Raw genomic sequence first — 25,284 nt, forward strand, 5'->3', positions numbered from 1 at the left:
GCTTTTTTATTAGTTTTTTTGACCCGGCAGTCAGTTTACCCACCGATGTTTTCTGACCGGCAGTCAGTGGCTACTAATAGGCCTATTCTGAAGTTCATGGCACATTGTAGCCCAGTCTAATAAATTCACATTGAACATTACATTTAAGTCATTTAGCAGACGCTCTTATCCAGAGCGACTTACAAATTGGTGCATTCACCTTATGACATCCAGTAGAATAGTCACTTTACAATAGTGCATCTAAATCTTAAAGGTGGGGGGTGAGAAGGATTACTTATCCTATCCTAGGTATTCCTTAAAGAGGTGGGGTTTCAGGTGTCTCCGGAAGGTGGTGATTGACTCCGCTGTCCTGGCGTCGTGAGGGAGTTTGTTCCACCATTGGGGGCCAGAGCAGCGAACAGTTTTGACTGGGCTGAGCGGGAACTGTACTTCCTCAGTGGTAGGGAGGCGAGCAGGCCAGAGGTGGATGAACGCAGTGCCCTTGTTTGGGTGTAGGGCCTGATCAGAGCCTGGAGGTACTGAGGTGCCGTTCCCCTCACAGCTCCGTAGGCAAGCACCATGGTCTTGTAGCAGATGCGAGCTTCAACTGGAAGCCATTCACCTTGTTAGGGTGACCATCCTGTTTTTCCCAGGACACTTTCAGCGACCTGTACGCACTCGTTGGCTGGCCCACGCTTCATACTCGTCGCCAAACCCACTGGCTCCAGGTCATCTACAAGTCTCTGCTAGGTAAAGCCCTGCCTTATCTCAGCTCACTGGTCACCATAGCAGCACCCGCTCGTAGCACGCACTCCAGCAGGTATATCTCACTGGCCAATTCTTACTTTGGCCTCCTTTCCTTTCAGTTCTCTGCTGCCAATGACTGGAACAAACTGCAAAAATCACTGGAGCTGGAGACTCATATCTTCCCCACTAGCTTTAAGCACCAGCTGTCAGAGCAGCTCACAGATCACTGCACCTGTACATAGCCCATCTGTAAATAGCCCATCCAACTACCTCATCCCCATACTGTATTTATTTATCTTGCTTCTTTGCACCCCAGTATCTCTAATTGCACATTCATCTTCTGCACATCTACCATTCCAGTGTTTAATTGCTATATTGTAATTACTTCACCACCATGGCCTATGTATTGCCTTACCTCCCTTATCTTAACTCATTTGCATTCACTGTATATATACTTTTTGTTTTCTTTTTTTCTACTGTATTATTGACTATGTTTTGTTTATTCCATGTGTAACTCTGTTGTATGTGTCGAATTGCTATGCTTTCTTGGCCAGGTCACAGTTGCAAATGAGAACTTGTTCTCAACTAGCCTCCCTGGTTAAATAAAGGTGAGAAATAAAAATATATGATCAACAGAGAGTAGCAGCAGTGTAAAAGAGGGGTTGGAGGGGGCACACAATGCATATAATCCGGGTAGCCATTTGTTTACCTGTTCAGGAGTCTTATGGTTTGGGGGTAAAAACTGTTGAGAAGCCTTTTTAGCCTAGACGTGGCACTCCGGTTCCACTGGCCATGCGGTAGTAGAGAGAACCGTCTTTGACTGGGGTGGCTGGGGTCTTTGACAATTTTTATGGCCTTCCTCCAACACCGCCTGGTGTAGAGGTCCTGGATGGCAGGCAGCTTTGCCCCAGTGATGTACTGGGCCGTACGCATTACCCTCTGTAGTGCCTTGCAGTCGGAGGCCGAGCAATTGCTGTACCAGGCAGTGATTGTGGTATCAGAATCAGAATCCTTTAGGTAACATTTATTTAAAAAATGTCGTATTCATTTTCTAAGTATGCTTATGTGGGAAAAGTAACTTTTCCCATTGGGGAGAGATCAGGCCTGTCTTCTTATGGGAATGTGTCTAACTATTTACATGTCCCCTCTGAGGTTGCCCTTATCTTGATTAAGTATATGGCCTAGGAGGCTCACTGTCTCCGTGAGATGGGATGGGAGTATCTAAAATGACAATTGATATATACCATTGGATGATGTAATGTCTTGGTCCTAAGTGGTACCAGTAATGAGATAAGAGCTTCGTTTAGGAGACCAAACTGAACGATAATTTGTAGCTAAATACTGTCTGGCGATGGGATGCTCCTCTCTCAAGTAAAATTCTTCCTTTGTGCAGTTTTCCTAAGACCTGTGGTTGTCATGTCGACTAGGGGTAGATCTTTGCTATAAAGGATCTCAGTTGCCATTATGTTGACACTCTCAGAGAATTCATTTATAGACACTGAATTGATCTGAGAGTCACAGGGCTATGGTGAAGCTCATATTTATTAAAGATGGACTTTATGATAACTCTGACTTGTGTGTGGTTTGCTCTCTCATGATTTGGTAATACAGGAAATTTCGACGACATGATGCAACCGGTCAGGATGCTCTCGATGTTGCAGCTGTAGAACCTTTTGAAGATCTCAGGACCCATGCCAAATCGTGAAAAATGATCCTGTTCTATAACACAACCCATAATACACCATCCATCCTGTTATATAACACAACCCATAATATACCATCCATCCTGTTATATAACACAACCCATAATATACCATCCATCCTGTTATATAACACAACCCATAATACACCATCCATCCTGTTATATAACACAACCCATAATATACCATCCATCCTGTTATATAACACAACCCATAATACACCATCCATCCTGTTCTATAACACAACCCATAACATGAGACCATAATACACCATCCATCCTGTTATATAATACACCATCCATCCTGTTATATAACACAACCCATAATACACCATCCATCCTGTTATACAATATAACCCATAATACACCATCCATCCTGTTCTATAACACAACCCATAATACACCATCCATCCTGTTATATAACACAACCCATAATACACCATCCATCCTGTTATATAACACAACCCATAATACACCATCCATCCTGTTCTATAATACACCATCCATCCTGTTATATAATACACCATCCATCCTGTTCTATAACACAACCCATAATATACCATCCATCCTGTTATATAACACAACCCATAATATACCATCCATCCTGTTCTATTACACAACCCATAATACACCATCCATCCTGTTATATAACACAACCCATAATACACCATCCATCCTGTTATATAACACAACCCATAATACACCATCCATCCTGTTCTATAATACACCATCCATCCTGTTATATAATACACCATCCATCCTGTTATATAACACAACCCATAATACACCATCCATCCTGTTCTATAACACAACCCATAATACACCATCCATCCTGTTCTATAACACAACCCATAATACACCATCCATCCTGTTATATAATACACCATCCATCCTGTTATATAACACAACCCATAATACACCATCCATCCTGTTATATAACACAACCCATAATACACCATCCATCCTGTTATATAACACAACCCATAATACACCATCCATCCTGTTATATAACACAACCCATAATACACCATCCATCCTGTTATATAACACAACCCATAATACACCATCCATCCTGTTATATAACACAACCCATAATACACCATCCATCCTGTTATATAACACAACCCATAATACACCATCCATCCTGTTATATAACACAACCCATAATACACCATCCATCCTGTTATATAATACACCATCCATCCTGTTATATAACACACCATCCATCCTGTTATATAACACAACCCATAATACACCATCCATCCTGTTATATAATACACCATCCATCCTGTTATATAACACAACCCATAATACACCATCCATCCTGTTATATAATACACCATCCATCCTGTTATATAACACAACCCATAATACACCATCCATCCTGTTATATAACACAACCCATAATACACCATCCATCCTGTTCTATAATATACCATCCATCCTGTTCTATAACACAACCCATAATACACCATCCATCCTGTTATATAACACAACCCATAATACACCATCCATCCTGTTATATAATATACCATCCATCCTGTTATATAACACAACCCATAATACACCATCCATCCTGTTCTATAACACAACCCATAATATACCATCCATCCTGTTATATAACACAACCCATAATACACCATCCATCCTGTTATTTAACACAACCCATAATATACCATCCATCCTGTTATTTAACACAACCCATAATACACCATCCATCCTGTTATATAATATACCATCCATCCTGTAATATAACACAACCCATAATACACCATCCATCCTGTTCTATAACACAACCCATAATACACCATCCATCCTGTTATACAACACAACCCATAATACACCATCCATCCTGTTATATAACACACCATCCATCCTGTTATATAACACACCATCCATCCTGTTATATAACACACCATCCATCCTGTTCTATAACACAACCCATAATACACCATCCATCCTGTTATATAACACAACCCATAATACACCATCCATCCTGTTATATAACACACCATCCATCCTGTTATATAACACACCATCCATCCTGTTCTATAACACACCATCCATCCTGTTATATAACACATCCCATAATACACCATCCATCCTGTTATATAACACAACCCATAATACACCATCCATCCTGTTATATAATACAACCCATAATACACCATCCATCCTGTTCTATAACACAACCCATAATATACCATCCATCCTGTTCTATAACACAACCCATAATACACCATCCATCCTGTTCTATAACACAACCCATAATACACCATCCATCCTGTTATATAACACAACCCATAATACACCATCCATCCTGTTCTATAACACAACCCATAATACACCATCCATCCTGTTATATAACACAACCCATAATACACCATCCATCCTGTTATATAACACAACCCATAATACACCATCCATCCTGTTCTATAACACAACCCATAATACACCATCCATCCTGTTCTATAACACAACCCATAATACACCATCCTGTTATATAACACAACCCATAATACACCATCCATCCTGTTATATAACACAACCCATAATACACCATCCATCCTGTTATATAATACAACCCATAATACACCATCCATCCTGTTATATAACACAACCCATAATACACCATCCATCCTGTTATATAACCCTAACCCTACACCATCCATCCTGTTCTATAACACAACCCATAATACACCATCCATCCTGTTACATAATATACCATCCATCCTGTTATATAACACAACCCATAATACACCATCCATCCTGTTCTATAACACAACCCATAATATACCATCCATCCTGTTAATAACACAACCCATAATACACCATCCATCCTGTTATTTAACACAACCCATAATATACCATCCATCCTGTTATTTAACACAACCCATAATACACCATCCATCCTGTTATTTAACACAACCCATATTATACCATCCATCCTGTTATTTAACACAACCCATAATATACCATCCATCCTGTTATATAACACAACCCATAATATACCATCCATCCTGTTATATAACACAACCCATTATATACCATCCATCCTGTTATATAACACAACCCATAATACACCATCCATCCTGTTATATAACACAACCCATAATACACCATCCATCCTGTTATATAACACAACCCATAATACACCATCCATCCTGTTCTATAACACAACCCATAATATACCATCCTGTTATATAACACAACCCATAATACACCATCCATCCTGTTATATAACACAACCCATAATACACCATCCATCCTGTTATATAACACAACCCATAATACACCATCCATCCTGTTATATAACACAACCCATAATACACCATCCATCCTGTTATATAACACAACCCATAATACACCATCCATCCTGTTATATAACACAACCCATAATACACCATCCACCCTGTTATATAACACAACCCATAATACACCATCCATCCTGTTCTATAATACACCATCCATCCTGTTATATAACACAACCCATAATACACCATCCATCCTGTTATATAACTCAACCCATAATACACCATCCATCCTGTTATATAACACAACCCATAATACACCATCCATCCTGTTATAACACAATCCATATCATGAGACCGGTTCTCAGCCGTCTTAAGTGCTATTGTCTCACGGTGCTTTCTGCTTTCATTCAGAACCAGAGGCTTCAACGGCAGCAGAAGAAACTCAAGAAGAAGAAAAAGAAGTCTAAGAAGGCCGAGGAGGAGGCGATGGACGTAAAGGAAGAGGAAGAGGAGGCGACCGTCTCTCCCACAGAGGAAGTACGTAGCTGATGAGGACATGCCTCCAGAATATATATATTCCTGCTCATCTAAGCCGTTCTGCCTGAACGAACATACTAATTTGTTATTTCTTGTGATTTACAGTAGTCAAAGAAGAAGAAAACGAAGAAAAAGGTCAAGGAGGAAGAGGGAGATTAATCTGGTTGGGGAGAAACTGTATTATATTAGAACTTTTAGTTGTCGTTGTATCTACCATGGACAGACTGACTCGTGTATCTGACCATTTAAAGACTAGAGAACTGGAGACGGAGGTTATTTCAGAATGACCAGCAGCTGATCTGTTATGAGACTTGATGATGGTGTATAAATCCTCCTGTGGATTTGAGTTTAAGATGAACCTTTAGTTTACTGTAACCTCTTATTATTACTAATCAACTAAAGACCCAATAGACTGTCTACAATATCAATGTCCATGTTAAAACACTTCCTTCCTCCACTGGTTTAACGATGTGCCTTTTTAAAGATGGGTTTTATCTGCTGTGTTTGTCCATAAGTGATTAAATCAATTTTCTCAGTCAGCGGTATTTCCTTTCATTCCAGCTATGGTGGATTCAGACCCCTTGACTTTGTCCACCTTTTGTTACGTTACAGCCTTATTCTAACATGATTCAATAGTTTTTTCCCATCAATTTAAACATGATACCCCAAATGACAAAGCTAAACAAGTTTAGAAATGTGTGTACATTTATTCAAAATACAAAACTAAAAATTTAGTCACTTCACCCCTTCCTACATGTGCAAATTACCGCAACTAACCTGTACCCCGCACACTGACTCGGTACCGGTACCCCCTGTATATAGCATCCACACTGACTCAGTACCTGTACCCACTGTATATAGACTCCACACTGACTCGGTACCGGTACCCACTGTATATAGACTCCACACTGACTCTGTACCGGTACCCCTGTATATAGACTCCACGCTGACTCTGTACCGGTACCCCCTGTATATAGCCTCCACACTGACTCGGTACCGGTACCCCCTGTATATAGCCTCCACACTGACTCGGTACCCCCTGTATATAGCCTCCACATTGACTCTGTACCAGTACCCCTGTATATAGACTCCACGCTGACTCTGTACCGGTACCCCCTGTATATAGACTCCACGCTGACTCTGTACCGGTACCCCTGTATATAGCCTCCACACTGACTCGGTACCGGTACCCCGGTATATAGACTCCACACTGACTCGGTACCGGTACCCCTGTATATAGCCTCCACACTGACTCGGTACCCCCTGTATATAGCCTCCACATTGACTCTGTACCAGTACCCACTGTATATAGACTCCACACTGACTCTGTACCGGTACCCCCTGTATATAGCCTCCACACTGACTCTGTACCAGTACCCCTGTATATAGCCTCCACATTGACTCTGTACCGGTACCCCCTGTATATAGTCTCCACATTGACTCTGTACCAGTACCCCTGTATATAGCCTCCACATTGACTCTGTACCAGTACCCACTGTATATAGACTCCACACTGACTCTGTACCGGTACCCCCTGTATATAGCCTCCACATTGACTGCTTAAAACTGTAATTGTTGAGAATGTGTTGGTTTACTAGTTAAGAAAATAAATTAAATTGAATTGTTCAGTAATGTGTAAATGTATAATAAACACAGAAATCCCAAAACCTAGAAAAAGGAACATAGACAACCCACCCAACTCACGCCCTGACCATACTAAAACAAAGACATAACAAATGATCTCAGGTCAGAAGGTGACACATGCAGGACAAGCGAACGGGGAGCACTTTGATGTCTTGTTCGCAAAAGCAGCTGCTATGGCAACAAAGTTGGACCAACAACCTATTCAGATGCCTCACATCCGCAAACTTTCAAAGCGTTACCGGTCAGGCTGCAGCCCAGTGAATACTCAGCCCACATCCATCCTGATGCCCAGTCTTTGTACAGAGCCCAGTTCTACAACACCTTGGACACAGTGAATACTCAGCCCACATCCATCCTGATGCCCAGTCTTTGTACAGAGCCCAGTTCTACAACACCTTGGACACAGTGAATACTCAGCCCACATCCATCCTGATGCCCAGTCTTTGTACAGAGCCCAGTTCTACAACGCCTTGGACACAGTGAATACTCAGCCCACATCCATCCTGATGCCCAGTCTTTGTACAGAGCCCAGTTCTACAACACCTTGGACACAGTGAATACTCAGCCCACATCCATCCTGATGCCCAGTCTTTGTACAGAGCCCAGTTCTACAACACCTTGGACACAGTGAATACTCAGCCCACATCCATCCTGATGCCCAGTCTTTGTACAGAGCCCAGTTCTACAACACCTTGGACACAGTGAATACTCAGCCCATATCCATCCAGAATTGAATTCAAGACTTCTGCAGGTGCAGCTGGCCATGTTTGGGACTAATTATACATATCAAACGAGCTCAGATGTTGCTGGCATTAGTGGGGAAATGGTGCCAGAGGTGAAAGGTCTCTTCAGTCAGGTGGAAGCTTTAGTAAGGCGTCTGCTGGTCGTCCCTGCCTCTGTCGAGGCTGAGAGGAGTTTTAGTGCCCCGGGAGGTTTAAGACATGGCTTAGATCATCCATGAGTCAAACAAGACTGAATAATGTGGCCATGTGGTACGTGCACTAGCAGAAAGTGGACAGACTGGACCTGGACAGGTTTAATGGAAGCCTTCACTTAGATCCAGTGGTGAACCGTGACTATAGGACCTGGGCTTTCAGAGGGACCAAAAATCTTCCAATATGTTGTGTCAAACTATAAAATCATAAAAATAACAGGAAACATAGCATCACTTAATGCGCCCGACATTATATAGTCTGTAGTCGGGCCGTTCTAGTGAAGGAGGAGCTTTTTGATGACATTGTGAACGATGACATTCACTCCAGTCGGCCCCATGAAGTCAGAACAATACAATAGCACAACTATTTCATTAACAAAATTAAATGAACAAACCAGCTATTACTTCCCATTGCAAAAATATATCACCGATTAGTGTGGTGAACGTCATAAATTATAGTTACAACACAACAATGTTTCATTGTCATGTGAGGTCCTGGTGGACCTAATGGATAACAGTACAATAATTTGTGCTTCGGCTCATTAAATGTGGTTAATGTAGGGCTCATTAAATGTGGTTAATGTAGGGCTCATTAAATGTGGTTAATGTAGGGCTCATTAAATGTGGTTAATGTAGGGCTCATTAAATGGGGTTAATGTAGGGCTCATTAAATGTGGTTAATGTAGGGCTCATTAAATGGGGTTAATGTAGGGCTCATTAAATGGGGTTAATGTAGGGCTCATTAAATGGGGTTAATGTAGGGCTCATTAAATGGGGTTAATGTAGGGCTCATTAAATGGGGTTAATGTAGGGCTCATTAAATGGGGTTAATGTGGGGCTCATTAAATGTGGTTAATGTAGGGCTCATTAAATGGGGTTAATGTAGGGCTCATTAAATGTGGTTAATGTAGGGCTCATTAAATGTGGTTAATGTAGGGCTCATTAAATGTGGTTAATGTAGGGCTCATTAAATGTGGTTAATGTAGGGCTCATTAAATGTGGTTAATGTAGGGCTCATTAAATGTGGTTAATGTAGGGTTCATTAAATGTGGTTAATATCGGTCTCATCAGGCTCAGGTAGCATCAGATTAGAATGTTCATGCTGAATCAAAGCTCTCATCAAATCCAGACATTTATATGCGTTATAATGCTTTTGAATGACACTTCCAAGTTTTGGTGGAAATATTCAACCTTAATGCGCATACAGGTGGATTCACAAGACACCAATCAAGTAGCTTACATATACAGTATCTTCATTAGGCCTAATGGCATTTTATGAAGTTAGTTATAGTGACTGAGTAAGTCTAATTATAAAAGTAAGCCTCCAAAGTGCCATGTTTCTTAGTTTATTATGTGGAGGAAACATTTAGGCAGCCAGGACCATCCGCTCCTTAGCTCTCTTACTGCAGTCCAGTGCCATAGACATCTTTGAAGTTTGGCCTCTAGTAATTTAGGAGGGACACTTTATGAAGGCCTTCTCACAATGGACTTATCATACAAGGCTCTACAGACAGATACAAAAAAAGACAGGCTATTTTTATTGTTCACGTTATTTTCGTTGACAATGTATTGAAGTCAAGTCGTTCAACATTGAAATGCAGTTTTCTGAACCACACAGGACAACCAGGAAAAAGTGACGGTCGGTGGAACTCTGGCGCCACCAAGTGGACCATTGCTTCAGTTCGTTTGTGGCAGCAATGCTACCAGGGGCCTGTTGCACAAAAGTAGAATTAAGACATCCGGGATAAATGACTCAGCTGAGCTCAATGAAGCCAAAACATGTGCGTCCAGGCTTAATTGGTTGCACAAAGACCAAGCCAGGATGAGCAGACACGGATTCATTAAGCCAGGTGAAACCAATCCTGGATAGGTGCGCGCTCACGGCTCACTCAAATAGACCCCGCCACAGATCACAGATTAACTGATTTACCATGGCAACTAGAGCCGCGTACTTTTCCCCATCGGAAGCACAAATCCTCATGGAGGCATACGAGGAGGTAAAAGATATAATTAAGAAGAAAGGCAACACCGCCACAGTGATAAAGCAAAGAGAAAAAGCGTGGCAAAGTATTGCAGACCGCCTGAATGCGTAAGTAGTGCACAATTACACACACACCGCTCCGCTGAAACATCACAATTACAATTCAAATATTTACATTACATTTACATTACATTTAAGTCATTTAGCAGACGCTCTTATCCAGAGCGACTTACAAATTGGTGCATACACCTTATGACAACCAGTGGAACAGCCACTTGCATCTAAATCTTGTTGGGGGTGAGAAGGGGGTGAGAAGGATTACTTACCCTTACTTACCCTATCCTAGGTATTCCTTGAAGAGGTGGGGTTTCAGGTGTCTCCGGAAGGTGGTGATTGACTCCGCTGTCCTGGCGTCGTGAGGGAGTTTGTTCCACCATTGGGGGCCAGAGCAGCGAACAGTTTTGACTGGGCTGAGCGGGAACTGTACTTCCTCAGTGGTAGGGAGGCGAGCAGGCCAGAGGTGGATGAACGCAGTGTCCTTGTTTGGGTGTAGGGCCTGATCAGAGCCTGGAGGTACTGAGGTGCCGTTCCCCTCACAGCTCCGTAGGCGAGCACCATGGTCTTGTAGCGGATGCGAGCTTCAACTGGAAGCCAGTGGAGAGAGCGGAGGAGCGGGGTGACGTGAGAGAACTTGGGAAGGTTGAACACCAGACGGGCTGCGGCGTTCTGGATGAGTTGTAGGGGTTTAATGGCACAGGCAGGGAGCCCAGCCAACAGCGAGTTGCAGTAATCAAGACGGGAGATGACAAGTGCCTGGATTAGGACCTGCGCCGCTTCCTGTGTGAGGCAGGGTCGTACTCTGCGGATGTTGTAGAGCATGAACCTACAGGAACGGGACACCGCCTTGATGTTAGTTGAGAACGTCAGGGTGTTGTCCAGGATCACGCCAAGGTTCTTAGCGCTCTGGGAGGAGGACACAATGGAGTTGTCAACCGTGATGGCGAGATCATGGAACGGGCAGTCCTTCCCCGGGAGGAAGAGGAGCTCCGTCTTGCTGAGGTTCAGCTTGAGGTGGTGATCCGTCATCCACACTGATATGTCTGCCAGACATGCAGAGATGCGATTCGCCACCTGGTCATCAGAAGGGGGAAAGGAGAAGATTAATTGTGTGTCGTCTGCATAGCAATGATAGGAGAGACCATGTGAGGTTATGACAGAGCCAAGTGACTTGGTGTATAGCGAGAATAAGAGAGGGCCTAGAACAGAGCCCTGGGGGACACCAGTGGTGAGAGCGCGTGGTGAGGAGACAGATTCTCGCCACGCCACCTGGTAGGAGCGACCTGTCAGGTAGGACGCAATCCAAGCGTGGGCCGCGCCGGAGATGCCCAACTCGGAGAGGGTGGAGAGGAGGATCTGATGGTTCACAGTATCGAAGGCAGCCGATAGGTCTAGAAGGATGAGAGCAGAGGAGAGAGAGTTAGCTTTAGCAGTGCGGAGCGCCTCCGTGATACAGAGAAGAGCAGTCTCAGTTGAATGACTAGTCTTGAAACCTGACTGATTTGGATCAAGAAGGTCATTCTGAGAGAGATAGCGGTAGAGCTGGCCAAGGACGGCACGCTCAAGAGTTTTGGAGAGAAAAGAGAGAAGGGATACTGGTCTGTAGTTGTTGACATCGGAGGGATCGAGTGTAGGTTTTTCAGAAGGGGTGCAACTCTCGCTCTCTTGAAGACGGGAGGGACGTAGCCAGCGGTCAGGGATGAGTTGATGAGCGAGGTGAGGTAAGGGAGAAGGTCTCCGGAAATGGTCTGGAGAAGAGAGGAGGGGATAGGGTCAAGCGGGCAGGTTGTTGGGCGGCCGGCCGTCACAAGACGCGAGATTTCATCTGGAGAGAGAGGGGAGAAAGAGGTCAGAGCATAGGGTAGGGCAGTGTGGGCAGAACCAGCAGTGTCGTTTGACTTAGCAAACGAGGATCGGATGTCATCGACCTTCTTTTCAAAATGGTTGACGAAGTCATCTGCAGAGAGGGAGGAGGGAGGGGGGAGGATTCAGGAGGGAGGAGAAGGTGGCAAAGAGCTTCCTAGGGTTAGAGGCAGATGCTTGGAATTTAGAGTGGTAGAAAGTGGCTTTAGCAGCAGAGACAGAGGAGGAAAATGTAGAGAGGAGGGAGTGAAAGGATGCCAGGTCCGCAGGGAGGCGAGTTTTCCTCCATTTCCGCTCGGCTGCCCGGAGCCCTGTTCTGTGAGCTCGCAATGAGTCGTCGAGCCACGGAGCGGGAGGGGAGGACCGAGCCGGCCTGGAGGATAGGGGACATAGGGAGTCAAAGGATGCAGTAAGGGAGGAGAGGAGGGTTGAGGAGGCAGAATCAGGAGATAGGTTGGAGAAAGTTTGAGCAGAGGGAAGAGAAGATAGGATGGAAGAGGAGAGAGTAGCGGGGGAGAGAGAGCGAAGGTTGGGACGGCGCGATACCATCCGAGTAGGGGCAGTGTGGGAAGTGTTGGATGAGAGCGAGAGGGAAAAGGATACAAGGTAGTGGTCGGAGACTTGGAGGGAGTTGCAATGAGGTTAGTGGAAGAACAGCATCTAGTAAAGATGAGGTCAAGCGTATTGCCTGCCTTGTGAGTAGGGGGGAAGGTGAGAGGGTGAGGTCAAAAGAGGAGAGGAGTGGAAAGAAGGAGGCAGAGAGGAATGAGTCAAAGGTAGACGTGGGGAGGTTAAAGTCGCCCAGAACTGTGAGAGGTGAGCCGTCCTCAGGAAAGGAGCTTATCAAGGCATCAAGCTCATTGATGAACTCTCCGAGGGAACCTGGAGGGCGATAAATGATAAGGATGTTAAGCTTGAAAGGGCTGGTAACTGTGACAGCATGGAATTCAAAGGAGGCAATAGACAGATGGGTAAGGGGAGAAAGAGAGAAAGACCACTTGGGAGAGATGAGGATCCCGGTGCCACCACCCCGCTGACCAGAAGCTCTCGGGGTGTGCGAGAACACGTGGGCGGACGAGGAGAGAGCAGTAGGAGTAGCAGTGTTATCTGTGGTGATCCATGTTTCCGTCAGTGCCAAGAAGTCAAGGGACTGGAGGGAGGCATAGGCTGAGATGAACTCTGCCTTGTTGGCCGCAGATTGGCAGTTCCAGAGGCTACCAGAGACCTGGAACTCCACGTGGGTCGTACGCGCTGGGACCACCAGGTTAGGGTGGTCGGCCACGCGGTGTGGAGCGTTTGTATGGTCTGTGCAGAGAGGAGAGAACAGGGATAGACAGACACATAGTTGACAGGCTACAGAAAAGGCTACGCTAATGCAAGGAAATTGGAATGACAAGCGGACTACACGTCTCGAATGTTCAGAAAGTTAAGCTTACGTAGCAAGAATCTATTGACTAAAATGATTAAAATGATACAGTACTGCTAAAGTAGGCTAGCTGGCAGTAGCTGCGTTGTTGACACTACACTAATCAAGTCGTTCCGTTGAGTGTAATAATTTCTACAGTGCTGCTGTTCGGGGCTAGCTGGCTAGCTAGCAGTGTTGTTTACGTTACGTTGAGTTAAAAGAACGACAATAGCTGGCTAGCTAACCTAGGAAATCGGTCTAGACTACACAATTATCTTTGAAACAAAGACGGCTATGTAGCTAGCTATGTAGCTAGCTACGATCAAACAAATCAAACCGTTGTACTGTAATGAAATGAAAAATGTGATACTCCCTGACCGGTGATTGAATTCGAATCAGTAAACGTGTGGTGACGTTGGCTAGCTGTTAGCTGTTAGCTGTTGGCTAGCTAGCAGAGTCTCCTACGTTAAGGACGACAAATAGCTGGCTAGCGAACCTCAGTGAATTAAGATAATCACTCCAAGGCTACACACACTAAACTACACAATTATCTTGGAAACAAAGACAGCTATGTAGCTAGCTAACACTGAACTAATCAAGTCGTACAGTTGAGTGAATAGCACTACAGTGATGCTAATCTGTGTGCGTTAGCTAGCGTTGCTAGCTCCTGGGCGAATAGCAGTGAAGGCTACGTTAGGGCGACGAAATACGAAATACGATAATTAATGCAATTATCTCTGATACAAGGACGGCTATGTAGCTAGCTAAGAAGAATGGCTAAGATTATGTAGCTAGCTAACAGTAAACTAATCAAGTCGTACAGTTGAGTGAATAGCACTACAGTGATGCTAATCTGTGTGCGTTAGCTAGCGTTTGCTAGCTCCTGGGCGAATAGCAGTGAAGGCTACGTTAGGGCGACGAAATACGATAATTATGCAATTATCTCTGATACAAGGACGGCTATGTAGCTAGCTAAGAAGAATTGCTAAGATTAGACAAATCAACCGTTGTACTATAATGAAATGTAATGAAAAAGTTATACAACCTGCAGAGCGAAGTGCGAATGCGACCGCTCGCTCCAACCGGAACCGGAAGAAAAAGAATTTAATTCACATCTCCAAAAACGCAGTTGTACTGTAATAATGAAACGGTTAAAATTTTAATTGAAATGCACTGCAGATATGAGTGAAATTGTGTAAAGTAAGTCCATCACACTGTATAAAGCTATGATAAATTATTATTAAAGCCTTACATTATTATTTAACGTTACTACGCTCAGTACGGTTTAATCTTAGCCGTTGTATTCTGCTTGTTATGTTGTCCACCGTTTTTTGTGTTTCTCCTGCTTTCATTAATGTAAAGCTGCTTTGACAGAATGAAACAATTGTGAAAAGTGCTATATAAATAAAATGTAATTGAATAAATAGATGAGCTATAATAATAATCACTTTAATTTATATAGCGCCTTTCAAAGGACCCAAGGTCGGTTGCTCACTGCACTGCAAAAATGTCTTTCTTACTTAGTATTTTTGTCTTGTTTTCAGTAAAAAAAAATATCTAAAAACATCTTGAATATTTTCTTGAGCAAAATTACCTAGGAAAATAAGCAAAAAAATCTGCCAGTGAAACGAGAACTTTTCTAAAATTAAGTGTTTATGGAAAAAGTAAACTTAGTTCAAGATAATTTTTATTATATTGACAGATTTTTTTATTTTCTTGTTTTAAGCACACATTTACTTAAAGTTTATATTTTTTGTCTAAACTATACTTATTTTGCTAGGTCATTTAGCAAATCAAGAAAATACATCTTTATTTAAGTTTTTTTTTTTTTGATATTTTTACTGAAAACAAGACAAAAATACCAAGTAATTTTTTGCAGTGTGACTCCATTAAATGTGTGTGTGTAGATTAAACATGAACGGGCCAAAACGGACATGGCAGCAGGTCAAAATCAAATACAAGAACATTCTGCAGAATGGTATGGTCCCTGACTAATATTTAACAAAGCACAAGCATATATTGTACCCAGAAGGTGCCTGCTCACACATTGTCTGTACTGTTTTAGCAGTGAAAAAGAATACCCACAGACAAGGCACGGGTGGTGGGTCACCAAAGGCTGACCTTACCCCAGCAGAGGACATGGCCTTGGAGCTAAATAAAGGCAGGCCCGTCTTAGAGGGGATCCCTGGGGGGAAAGAGACAAGCATAGGTTCCTCCCAAGATGCCACCCGCTTCATTCAAGGTATGTCCTTCCATCTCTACATGGGATACAACCACATTCATATTGAATCAATTTGGACTGTCTGACTTTGGTTTACCTATTGCCTTGCAGTGTCTGGCAGCACTGTGTTCCTGTTAGAGCCACCAGCACAAGCACCAGACGATGCTGATCCAGTGAGTACTCCATCAAAGGCATACTGTAGGCCTGGCATGTCTTGTCTACTAGCTTCAATATGAATCCGATTAAATGTGATAGGGTGAAGGCCCCAGTGCAGCAGCAACAGCACATGATGGAGACGATGATGATGAGGAGGAGACCATCTCTCTGGATTCCAGAAGGCATGAGGTATCATGGTAAGACTGTGAAAGTACTATTTACTCTACAATGGTGAGGAGTCCTCATCAAAATCAAAAAATCTAATTTCTTTTACAGGACCCAGATGCTATACAGTGGGAAAACCAGCCTGGCAACATAGTGCGTATTAATAAAAGGACACCACATCCTGCCAAATTCCAGCTGCGCTAATTGTATTGTGTTCACAGAGCTCACAAGCTATCAGAAAGTTGTATGGCAACCACCTCCGGCGCCAAATAGAACTGGCAGACATAGACATTCAGTACAAGAAGAAAAAGATGGAAAATCTTGCACTGGAGTCCGAAATAAAAAAGAGGACAATTAGGAAACTGGACCTTGAAATAAAAAAACTTGAGAGGGAGGTGAGATATGCCTTCAATGTACACTGTATGCTAACTGTAACACAAATGTATTAATCATTATTTGTATTTCCTCCCCCAGCTCCAAGAAGATGACACAGCTCAAAATAAAAATTAGGTATATTCTCGTAAAGTCAAGTGAGCCATGACATATGAGCTCTTATTGTGAGCACACAGGACGGTGGCATCTTTCTAAGGTTTTTTTATTTTCCCAGCAATCAGTACAACCAAGTCATCGTTATAAGGCATCGCCCTCTTTTGCCCACCCCCAGCACCAGGTGTGGCCACTAGCCTATATGAAGGCCCAAAATTGTGTGTTCCTTTCTGCTCTGACAATGGCATGCCCATTCGTGCGAGATGTGGTGGATGAAGAAGCACTTGTGCTGAGGAGAGCCTTCAGGCGAGAAAGGGTCTTCAGGGACCGGTTGGACCCACTGGCCTTCCCTGACGACCATCTATATGAAAGATACAGGTTTTCTGCAGATGGCATCAGGTATCTATGCAGACTACTGGGTCCCAGGATTAAGCACCGCACTGCACGGAGCCATGCACTGAGTGTGGAGCAAATGGTTTGTGTGGCCTTGCGCTTTTTTGCTAGTGGAGCCTTCCTGTACTCAGTGGGGATGCAGAACAGCTGAACAAGGCCACAATTTGCCGCACAATAAGGAGTGTGTGTCTGGCTATCAAAGCATTAGCAGATGTCTTCATCTCCTTCCCTGGCCACAGAAGACTCTGTGACATCAAAGAGGAGTTCTATAGGATTGCAGGTAAGAGGATCTACAAATTACAGGACAACTGTTAACACATAGTAGGATACTCATTACTTTGTGTGACAGGTTTCCCCAATGTCATTGGTGCAGTGGACTGCACACACATAAGGATAAAAGCCCCTCAGGTGCCCATGAGGCCGATTTTGTGAATAGGAAATCCTTTCACAGCATTAATGTTCAGGTGAACATAACTTTTTGATATTGTCCATTGACGAACACTCTGCATTGCCAGTGATGTGCATTGATTGGTGTAATATTCCTCATCTTATGATTTCAGATGGTCTGCAATGCTGACTGTGTGATCAGCAATGTTGTGGCAAAATGGCCTGGCTCAGTCCATGACTCCAGAATCTTTCGGGCCTCTGAAATCTATCAGTGCCTATCACAAGGTAAGCCACACAACCCCTATTTATAACCATCATGGCTGTGTCAAGAATATCACTGTGTTTATGAGGTAGTAATGATGAGATTTTGTGTTGACAGGTGAATTCTCTGGTGTGTTGCTGGGAGACAGGGGGTATGGCTGCCAGCCTTTTCTCCTGACACCTTTCACAGACCCCCAGGAAGCACAGCAGGCCTACAACCATGCCCATGCCAGGACCAGGGCCAGAGTTGAAATGACCTTTGGCCTCCTGAAGGCACGCTTTCACTGCCTTCACAAATTAAGGGTCAGCCCTGTTAGGGCATGTGATATTACTGTGGCTTGTGCTGTCCTCCACAATGTGGCCTGCCTGAGGAAGGAGAGGGCCCCCAGAGTGCCACCAGCCATGGACTGGGACAATCCGGCAATCTTCCCTGATGACGACAGTGGTCGGCTGCTGAGGGACCAATATGTGTTGAATTATTTTAGTTAGTATGTGTGCTTTCAATTTTGGTTAAATATGTCCTGCGGTGGCAGAGGAATTTGGGTTTTTTTTTTTTTTGGGTTCGTTTTTTTACGAATTTGGCCTCTTATGATGTTTGTGCGGTATACTGTGTGTAATACAAGGCTGCAGGGAGGCTACTGCATCCATTCATTTGTCTGTTCAGTTGATGTGTATGGATTTGTCCTGCATTTATTTTAGTGTGCAGACATGCAGGGTGTGTTATATACAGACCTTTGAATGTGTATGTATAATTTTGTATAACATGCTTGGATTCTGTGCTTTCCATCTTGTAGAGTCACTGTGACTTCAGTTTCGAAAGGAGCTGATGGTTTACCTGCTTTGTTTTGTCCTTATTCAATAAAGGAACATAATGTTACACATTGTGTTTTTATATTCATATGGAATGTGTATTTGTTTATATGACAGAGTACTAGGGCCACACTGAAGAAAAAGGATAAAGTCATACATTTATGAGGCTGGTTCTTTCTGCAGAAAAGCTACATATTGTTTTTACAGTTTTGATACTTATGACAATGTGATACTTAATATTCTGGCACATCAGCATGTCTTTGTTTATGAAACCATACTGAAGTACAATTTCACGAAATGCCCCGCATCGTCATTTTAACAACTGTCCTCCTTTAAAACAACTGGTTACAATATTATGACTTGTCTTTTTTTTCCCTCTGTGGCCCTAATATTCTATCATTTTATATATAGTCTATGGGAAACTGTAAATTATCTAATGATAGCAACATCTAAAAATCATTTTTTATCCAAAATCATTGAAATTAATGATCACAAACGTTTAAATAATGACAGTGGGTCTAGTTATATGTGATAACAATGTATAGTGAGCAGTGAAATAACTATTGGTTTCCATTTGTGGTGACTGCTGACTGACATTAGGGATGAGATTAAATAGATCCTGGAATTTAGCCTGGTCTGGAGCAGGCTAGCTCCACAGAATAAATCTCCATGGTAATTTATACCATAACATATCCTCCTGCCCCCTATCCATCTTTAGTGCAACCGGATTACGGATCAATTGAGCCAGGATCACCAAGATATCCTGGCTTAATCCCTAGTTTTGTGCAACAGGCCCCAGATATGCTTGATACAAGATCAAATGTTATGTCAATATTATTATCTCCAAATTGCCCCCATCCCCCCTCCCCACACGTAATATATTATTATTCCAATTTAGCTGTTGATCAGGTTAACGTGTTCTCTCATTTCTGATTGGAGGGCGGATGACCACGTGATCTTAGAACCTACAAATGTGTTACTTTGTAACAGTCAAACGTGGTTATTCCTGGCGTTGATCAACTCCCCATCCATGCCACCATTTATTTAAAGCATTATATTTTTTTATGGAAAACAAAAAGCATACAGTGCTCATTTTGGTGAAACCATAATCGAATTTGACGTGTGGGGTTCCTGCACCCACGCAGATGGAGGGGGAGCATGAGGAGGAGGACAGCGTTTTCCCGACCCCTGTCTTGGTGGACAGTCCTCCGACTGGTGACCATCGTTTCCCAGACAGGCCGCCAAATGAGTTAATGTACTTAAAGTGAGTTTGGAAAATAATGTCATTTTTAGATAGTTGTCTTTTTCCCTCTTTACCTCATGTCGTCTATTATTAACCTAGCTAGCATCAATGTTAGAGGGCTTAGGAACCCAGTTAAAAGGGCGACTGTTTTTTCCCATTTGTCCTCCATTCGCTTCTCTGTGTGTTTTTTACAAGAAGTACATTTAAAAGATCAAAATGACGTGGAGAGGTTTACGAGGGAATGGGTTCAGGGAGAGTCGAGGTGGAGTGTCGGAGGGTGCATTCTACAGGGGTTGGTGTTATATGTGGGAATAGGGATTTAAAAATAGTAGGAAGTTTTTCGGCAGTACACGGGAGGGTTTTAATAGTAGATATCGATTGGAAGGGTAAATGTTTTAGATTTATTAATGTATATGCACCATCGGCACCCAAGGAAAGGAGGGAAATGATTAATGACCTCGACGCTATTTTCATGACAAACAGACAGGTGTTTATGGGGGAGATTTTAATGTGTCATGTGACCGAGGTAATCTCGGCGGCCATCTTGTAAAAAGTCTTATAGGTAAATATAATTTGGTTGATACTTATAGAATAGCGCATGCGGATGATCCCGGTTTCACTTGGGGAAACAGCAGGGGCTCGAGGAGCCGAATAGATTATCTGTTTGTTCCGCGTGAACTCCGTGTGTCCTCCGCGTGCGTTACACCGGTGTTTTATTCGGACCACAGTTGCCTGTCTGTGACAGTAGAATTAAAAACAACTGAATTTGGAAAAGGGTATTGGAAAATTAATAACGGCATTTTACATGACAAAACTTTTGGGACAAGATTCAGGTATTTTTTTCAGGGCTGTGTAGCTATGAAACCTTTTTATTCCACAGTCATAGAGTGGTGGGAGAGCACAAAATTAAGAATCAAGATTTTTATTCAGAATTTTTGCAAAGACAAAGTACGTAATAACCACACAGAATTTTATAAATTGCAGAATGAACTAAAAGATCTACACATCCAAGGAAATGTAAATGGTGGTGGATTAGATAAAGACAAATTGGGCATCCTGCTGAAAAAGCAACACACATTATTTGAAAAGAAAGCTCGAGACTTCATTTTTAAAAGTCAGCAAGATAAATGGGAAAATGATGAGAAGTGCTCTGCATATTTTTTCAAGCAAATTAAATCACGGGGAAAGAGGAGGACTATTTCGGCTTTATTGGACCAAGATGGGGAGATGGTTGAGGATGGAGATGGCATGCTTGGTGTCGCTACACACCACTTTTCTCAACTATTTCAAAAACAAACAATTGATTATGAGAAAGGGACTACATTTTTAAAATGCGTGGATGTGCAGATACCTTTAGATATTAGAGACCAATTAGAAGGGGAATTGAAATTAGATGAAATTCATAGGGCGCTGAAGAGCATGAAAGATAACAAAGTACCAGGAGTGGATGGGCTCTCTAAAGAGTTTTACATCGTTTTTTGGGATATAATTGGATGTCATCTGTTGGAAGTGTTTAGAGGTATATTTGGTTTAGAGCATATGGGAGTTTCGATGTGTGAGGGGGTAATCTCTCTACTGTATAAAAAGGGAGACCCCAAGACATTAGCAAATTGGAGACCTTTAACAATGTTGTGTGTTGACTATAAATTATTAAGCAAAGCTGTAACTAATCGCCTATCTTCTGCCATGGCATATGTTGTTGGTTTAGACCAAACATGTGGTGTGGTGGGGAGAAGATTAACCTGGAACTTGCAATTGCACAGAGACGTTCAAGCCTATTTAGAGGAAAGGCACCTGCCGGCTATTACTGTGAATTTGGACCAGGAAAAAGCCTTTGACATGGTAAACCATGAGTTTTTGTTTAGAATTATGGAAAAATTTGGGTTCGGAAATAATTTTATGAAATGGGTAAAAATTCTGTATAGTAATGTGGGTAGCAGGGTAAATATTAATGGGAATATTGGAAATGTTATCAAGCAATTACGAGGTGTCAGACAGGGTGACCCTCTATCTGCTCTATTGTATGTTTTATATATTGAACCGTTCACATGCGCAATTAGGACAAATTACAACATCAAAGGCATCATTTTACCTGGTGGGGATATGCTAAAAATATCGCAATATGCGGACGACACAGTTTTATATTTACAAGACGACCTGAGCTTGAAAGAGTCTATCAAAATCATTGATGAATTCTCTGTTGCGTCAGGGTCGAAGATAAACAAGAATAAAACAGAAATAAAATATTTGGGACAGTGGAAATGGAGAACGGATCAGTTATGTGGTTTGACTGTGTGCACAGGACCAATGGTAGTGCTCGGTATATCTTTTGGAAATGAAATTAAAGATGACATGTTTAATTGGAAAGAAAAACTATTATCAATTAATAAAAGATTGGGACTGTGGAAAGTAAGGCGACTATCGTTTAGTGGGAAGGTGTTAGTGCTGAAGGCGGACATTCTGCCTTCATTACTTCACCTTGCCTATGTGTTTCCCATGCCGGTGTCCCTAAGAAAAACTTTCATAAGGGTTCTGTTTAATTTCTTTTGGGGGGGATATGAGTACATCCGTAGAGATCGGATGTACCAGCCTATAGAGGCTGGTGGAAGGGATTTCCCTCATATTCCTCTCAAGCTAGATGCGTTGTTCTACTCAAACATTTGTTGTCTTTTGTCGTCTTCTGTACACAAATGTCACATTTTAATCAAATTCTGGCTGTCTGTACCGTTAAGATTCATGGTGAAGTGGGATAATAGTAAGCCAAAAGCTGAAATTATCCCGTTACATTTTAAGAAAATAGTGGAATGGGCAAGGAAAACCCCTGTCTGCAAAGTAAAAGAAAATGTAATCAACCACAGATTGCTATACGCAAAATTAATAGAAAATTGTCGTCCAAGAGACAGGTTACCAATATCGCCTTCCACCTGGATACGGACACAATTAAAAGGGTTAGATAACAGACTGAAAGATTTTAATTGGCTTGTTTTACACAGACGTCTTCCGGTCCGTTCAACTTTATACGATCATAATTTGACCCTAAATAAATTTTGTCCCAGGCACAATTGTTTCGCAATCGAAACAATTCCACATGTTTTATGGGAATGTTCTTTTGCCCAATCAGTTTGGGGAAAAAGTCAACAATTTTTTGAGATTTTAAAAAACATTGATTATGAAGGTGTTGCCAAACTTGAAATAAAAAATGTGGAAAGGGTGCAATTATTAGCATTAGTGACTCTGGTGTCCCTTATCAAGACCAAACTTTGGGAGGCCAGATGTGGTGCAGTTAATGACACCCTCAAGTGGTCACCGACGGGATTGGTTCAATTTATAAAACAGGAAGTTTGGAAAAGAATACAATTCGAAATAGATAAGGGGGGCATTGCATCAGTAAAACAGAGATGGAAAGGGATTTACCCATCATTGTAAATGTGTGTATAACCGATATAAGTGTATTACATAGGTACATTTGGAATGTAAACTAAGCCTTTGTAGATATTTTATATACACTGAGGTTTATCCAGAGTGCATTTTGGCATATGTATATATTTGTATTTATAGAATTGTTTGTATTATAATATAATAATAATATATGCCATTTAGAAGACGCTTTTATCCAAAGCGACTTACAGTCATGTGTGCATACATTCTATGTATGGGTGGTCCCGGGAATCGAACCCACTACCCTGGCGTTAGAAGCGCCATGCTCTACCAACTGAGCTACAGAAGGACCGTATTGTTTTTGGAGATTGTTAGAGGCATGTTAATCTTGAATATAGGCCAATAATACTGGTCAGGTTCTGCAGAACAGCACTTTTTTAAGGAGTTTTGGTATTCTGATATTGTTATGGTACTTTTTGATACTGTTTGTAAGTATCCATGTTATGTACAACGTTATGCACTAAATTTGTAATTGTATTTGAATATGAAATGAAAATAAAAATTATTTTTCCAAAAAAAAAAACAAAAAAAAAATCTGTTCTTATCAGTTTAATATCTGATACGTCCCCTATCTGGGGACCATATATTAAATTGATTTTTGGAATAGGGAGATGGAATAGGGGCTTGCTCCGTCCACTCCACGCATCGACCTGGTATTGCAGTACCTCCAGGAACGGTGCACCCCCTTTCATTGTAAAGAGAAATCAGACAGAGGAAACAGAGTTGCTTCGTTGGTTTATATTGTATTTTCAGATTGAGCAACTGTTTGAACGTTAAATGACGAGATATAGGCATTGATGCGAGTGACCTTGTTCAGTCTTGTTCAGTACATCACAACACATCCGGGTATCTCAAGCACCCCAGTAAAACACAAGAGTTGCAGTAATGAACATTTACCAACAGATGGCATCATTGTGCCATCTTACACCCATAACATCTTCCATTTAATAAAATAGGACAGGAGGTGTCAATTCACTAACAAAACAAACCTAGTAACAATTTCCAACATTAACAGTTTAGTATCATTTATTTATTTTTCTCAGGTAACAATAACACATTTTGATATTCTCTTCACTTGTATCTCTGTCTGTCAACAATCCCTGATGGGAAACCTACAGATTAAGTCTTTTTGGTGGCTGGCCCAGACGCCCGCAGCGTGAAAAGACAGGGGCTTGTCTGCGAGGACTGCGGGTTCCCGCACAGGCGTGTCAGCTGAACGTCTAAGGGGAGAATTGATGGACGAGGGAACGGACGACCTGTGATCCCCTGGCTCTTCGCCCAGTGCCTCAGGCCCCATGTGACTTGCTGGGGTTCTGTCTTTTGTCATGCGACCCCTTTGGCCATCAGGGTTCTGAATAGGTGCTGGCTCAGCAATCCGAAGGTCAACCCTGTTACGACGGTACATTGATCCATTCACTTCGACCAAGTAGGAGCGAGGAGCAACTTTCTGTACACAGGATCCGAGTCTCCAGAGGCCTGTCCGGTCCCCTGGTAGTGGCTTCTTTCGCACCGTTTCACCCACCCTGAGCTCAGGGTTAGGGTTAGGGTTAGGGGTTAGGGTTAGGGTTAGGGGTTAAGGGTTAGGGTTAAGGTTAGGGTTAGGGGTTAGGGTAATTTGTTCTAC

At 42.5% G+C, this 25,284-nt stretch overlaps 1 protein-coding gene, 1 long non-coding RNA gene, 1 other non-coding gene and 1 pseudogene across 6 annotated transcripts; all 4 read left to right on the forward strand.

Moving 5' to 3' along the window:
• Positions 1 to 6,181: 6,181 nt before the first annotated feature.
• LOC127923771 (uncharacterized) lies at positions 6,182 to 6,755 on the forward strand. Its single transcript, XR_008115353.1, has 2 exons — positions 6,182 to 6,216; positions 6,325 to 6,755. It is a non-coding gene; the product is annotated as an uncharacterized LOC127923771 (long non-coding RNA).
• A 3,747-nt stretch (positions 6,756 to 10,502) lies between these two features.
• On the forward strand, positions 10,503 to 17,440 carry LOC127923770 (uncharacterized). Of its 4 annotated transcripts, none has more exons than XM_052507827.1 (9): positions 10,503 to 10,883; positions 16,008 to 16,078; positions 16,166 to 16,342; positions 16,433 to 16,494; positions 16,577 to 16,666; positions 16,754 to 16,795; positions 16,864 to 17,037; positions 17,117 to 17,152; positions 17,307 to 17,440. In XM_052507827.1, exons 1-8 carry the CDS (start codon positions 10,726 to 10,728, stop codon positions 17,150 to 17,152), a joined length of 810 nt encoding a protein of 269 aa, XP_052363787.1. In that variant the 5' UTR covers positions 10,503 to 10,725; the 3' UTR covers positions 17,307 to 17,440. The 4 variants fall into 4 exon arrangements, 3 of the variants coding, with proteins under 3 accessions (XP_052363787.1, XP_052363786.1, XP_052363785.1); XM_052507826.1 differs by lacking the exon at positions 17,307 to 17,440 and adding an exon at positions 17,250 to 17,304; XR_008115352.1 differs by lacking the exon at positions 17,307 to 17,440 and adding an exon at positions 17,250 to 17,304 and having other exon boundaries at positions 16,864 to 17,152.
• On the forward strand, positions 17,331 to 18,715 carry LOC127923769 (putative nuclease HARBI1; annotated as a pseudogene).
• A 5,446-nt stretch (positions 18,716 to 24,161) lies between these two features.
• LOC127923773 (U2 spliceosomal RNA) lies at positions 24,162 to 24,347 on the forward strand. The gene has a single exon (XR_008115355.1). It is a non-coding gene; the product is annotated as a U2 spliceosomal RNA (small nuclear RNA).
• The last annotated feature ends 937 nt before the right edge of the window (positions 24,348 to 25,284 follow it).

The sequence above is a fragment of the Oncorhynchus keta genome, unplaced genomic scaffold, assembly GCF_023373465.1.
Source record: "Oncorhynchus keta strain PuntledgeMale-10-30-2019 unplaced genomic scaffold, Oket_V2 Un_contig_3227_pilon_pilon, whole genome shotgun sequence".
Classification (NCBI taxonomy): domain Eukaryota; kingdom Metazoa; phylum Chordata; class Actinopteri; order Salmoniformes; family Salmonidae; genus Oncorhynchus; species Oncorhynchus keta.

Excerpts from the sequence above, each read along its gene's own strand:
- LOC127923770 (XM_052507825.1), top strand. The coding sequence starts at position 10,726 with ATGGCAACTAGAGCCGCGTACTTTTCCCCATCGGAAGCACAAATCCTC. Across the intron at positions 10,884-16,007 it reads ATTGCAGACCGCCTGAATGC|ATTAAACATGAACGGGCCAA; the intron begins GTAAGTAGTGCA and ends GTGTGTGTGTAG. Across the intron at positions 16,495-16,576 it reads CACCAGACGATGCTGATCCA|GGTGAAGGCCCCAGTGCAGC; the intron begins GTGAGTACTCCA and ends TAAATGTGATAG.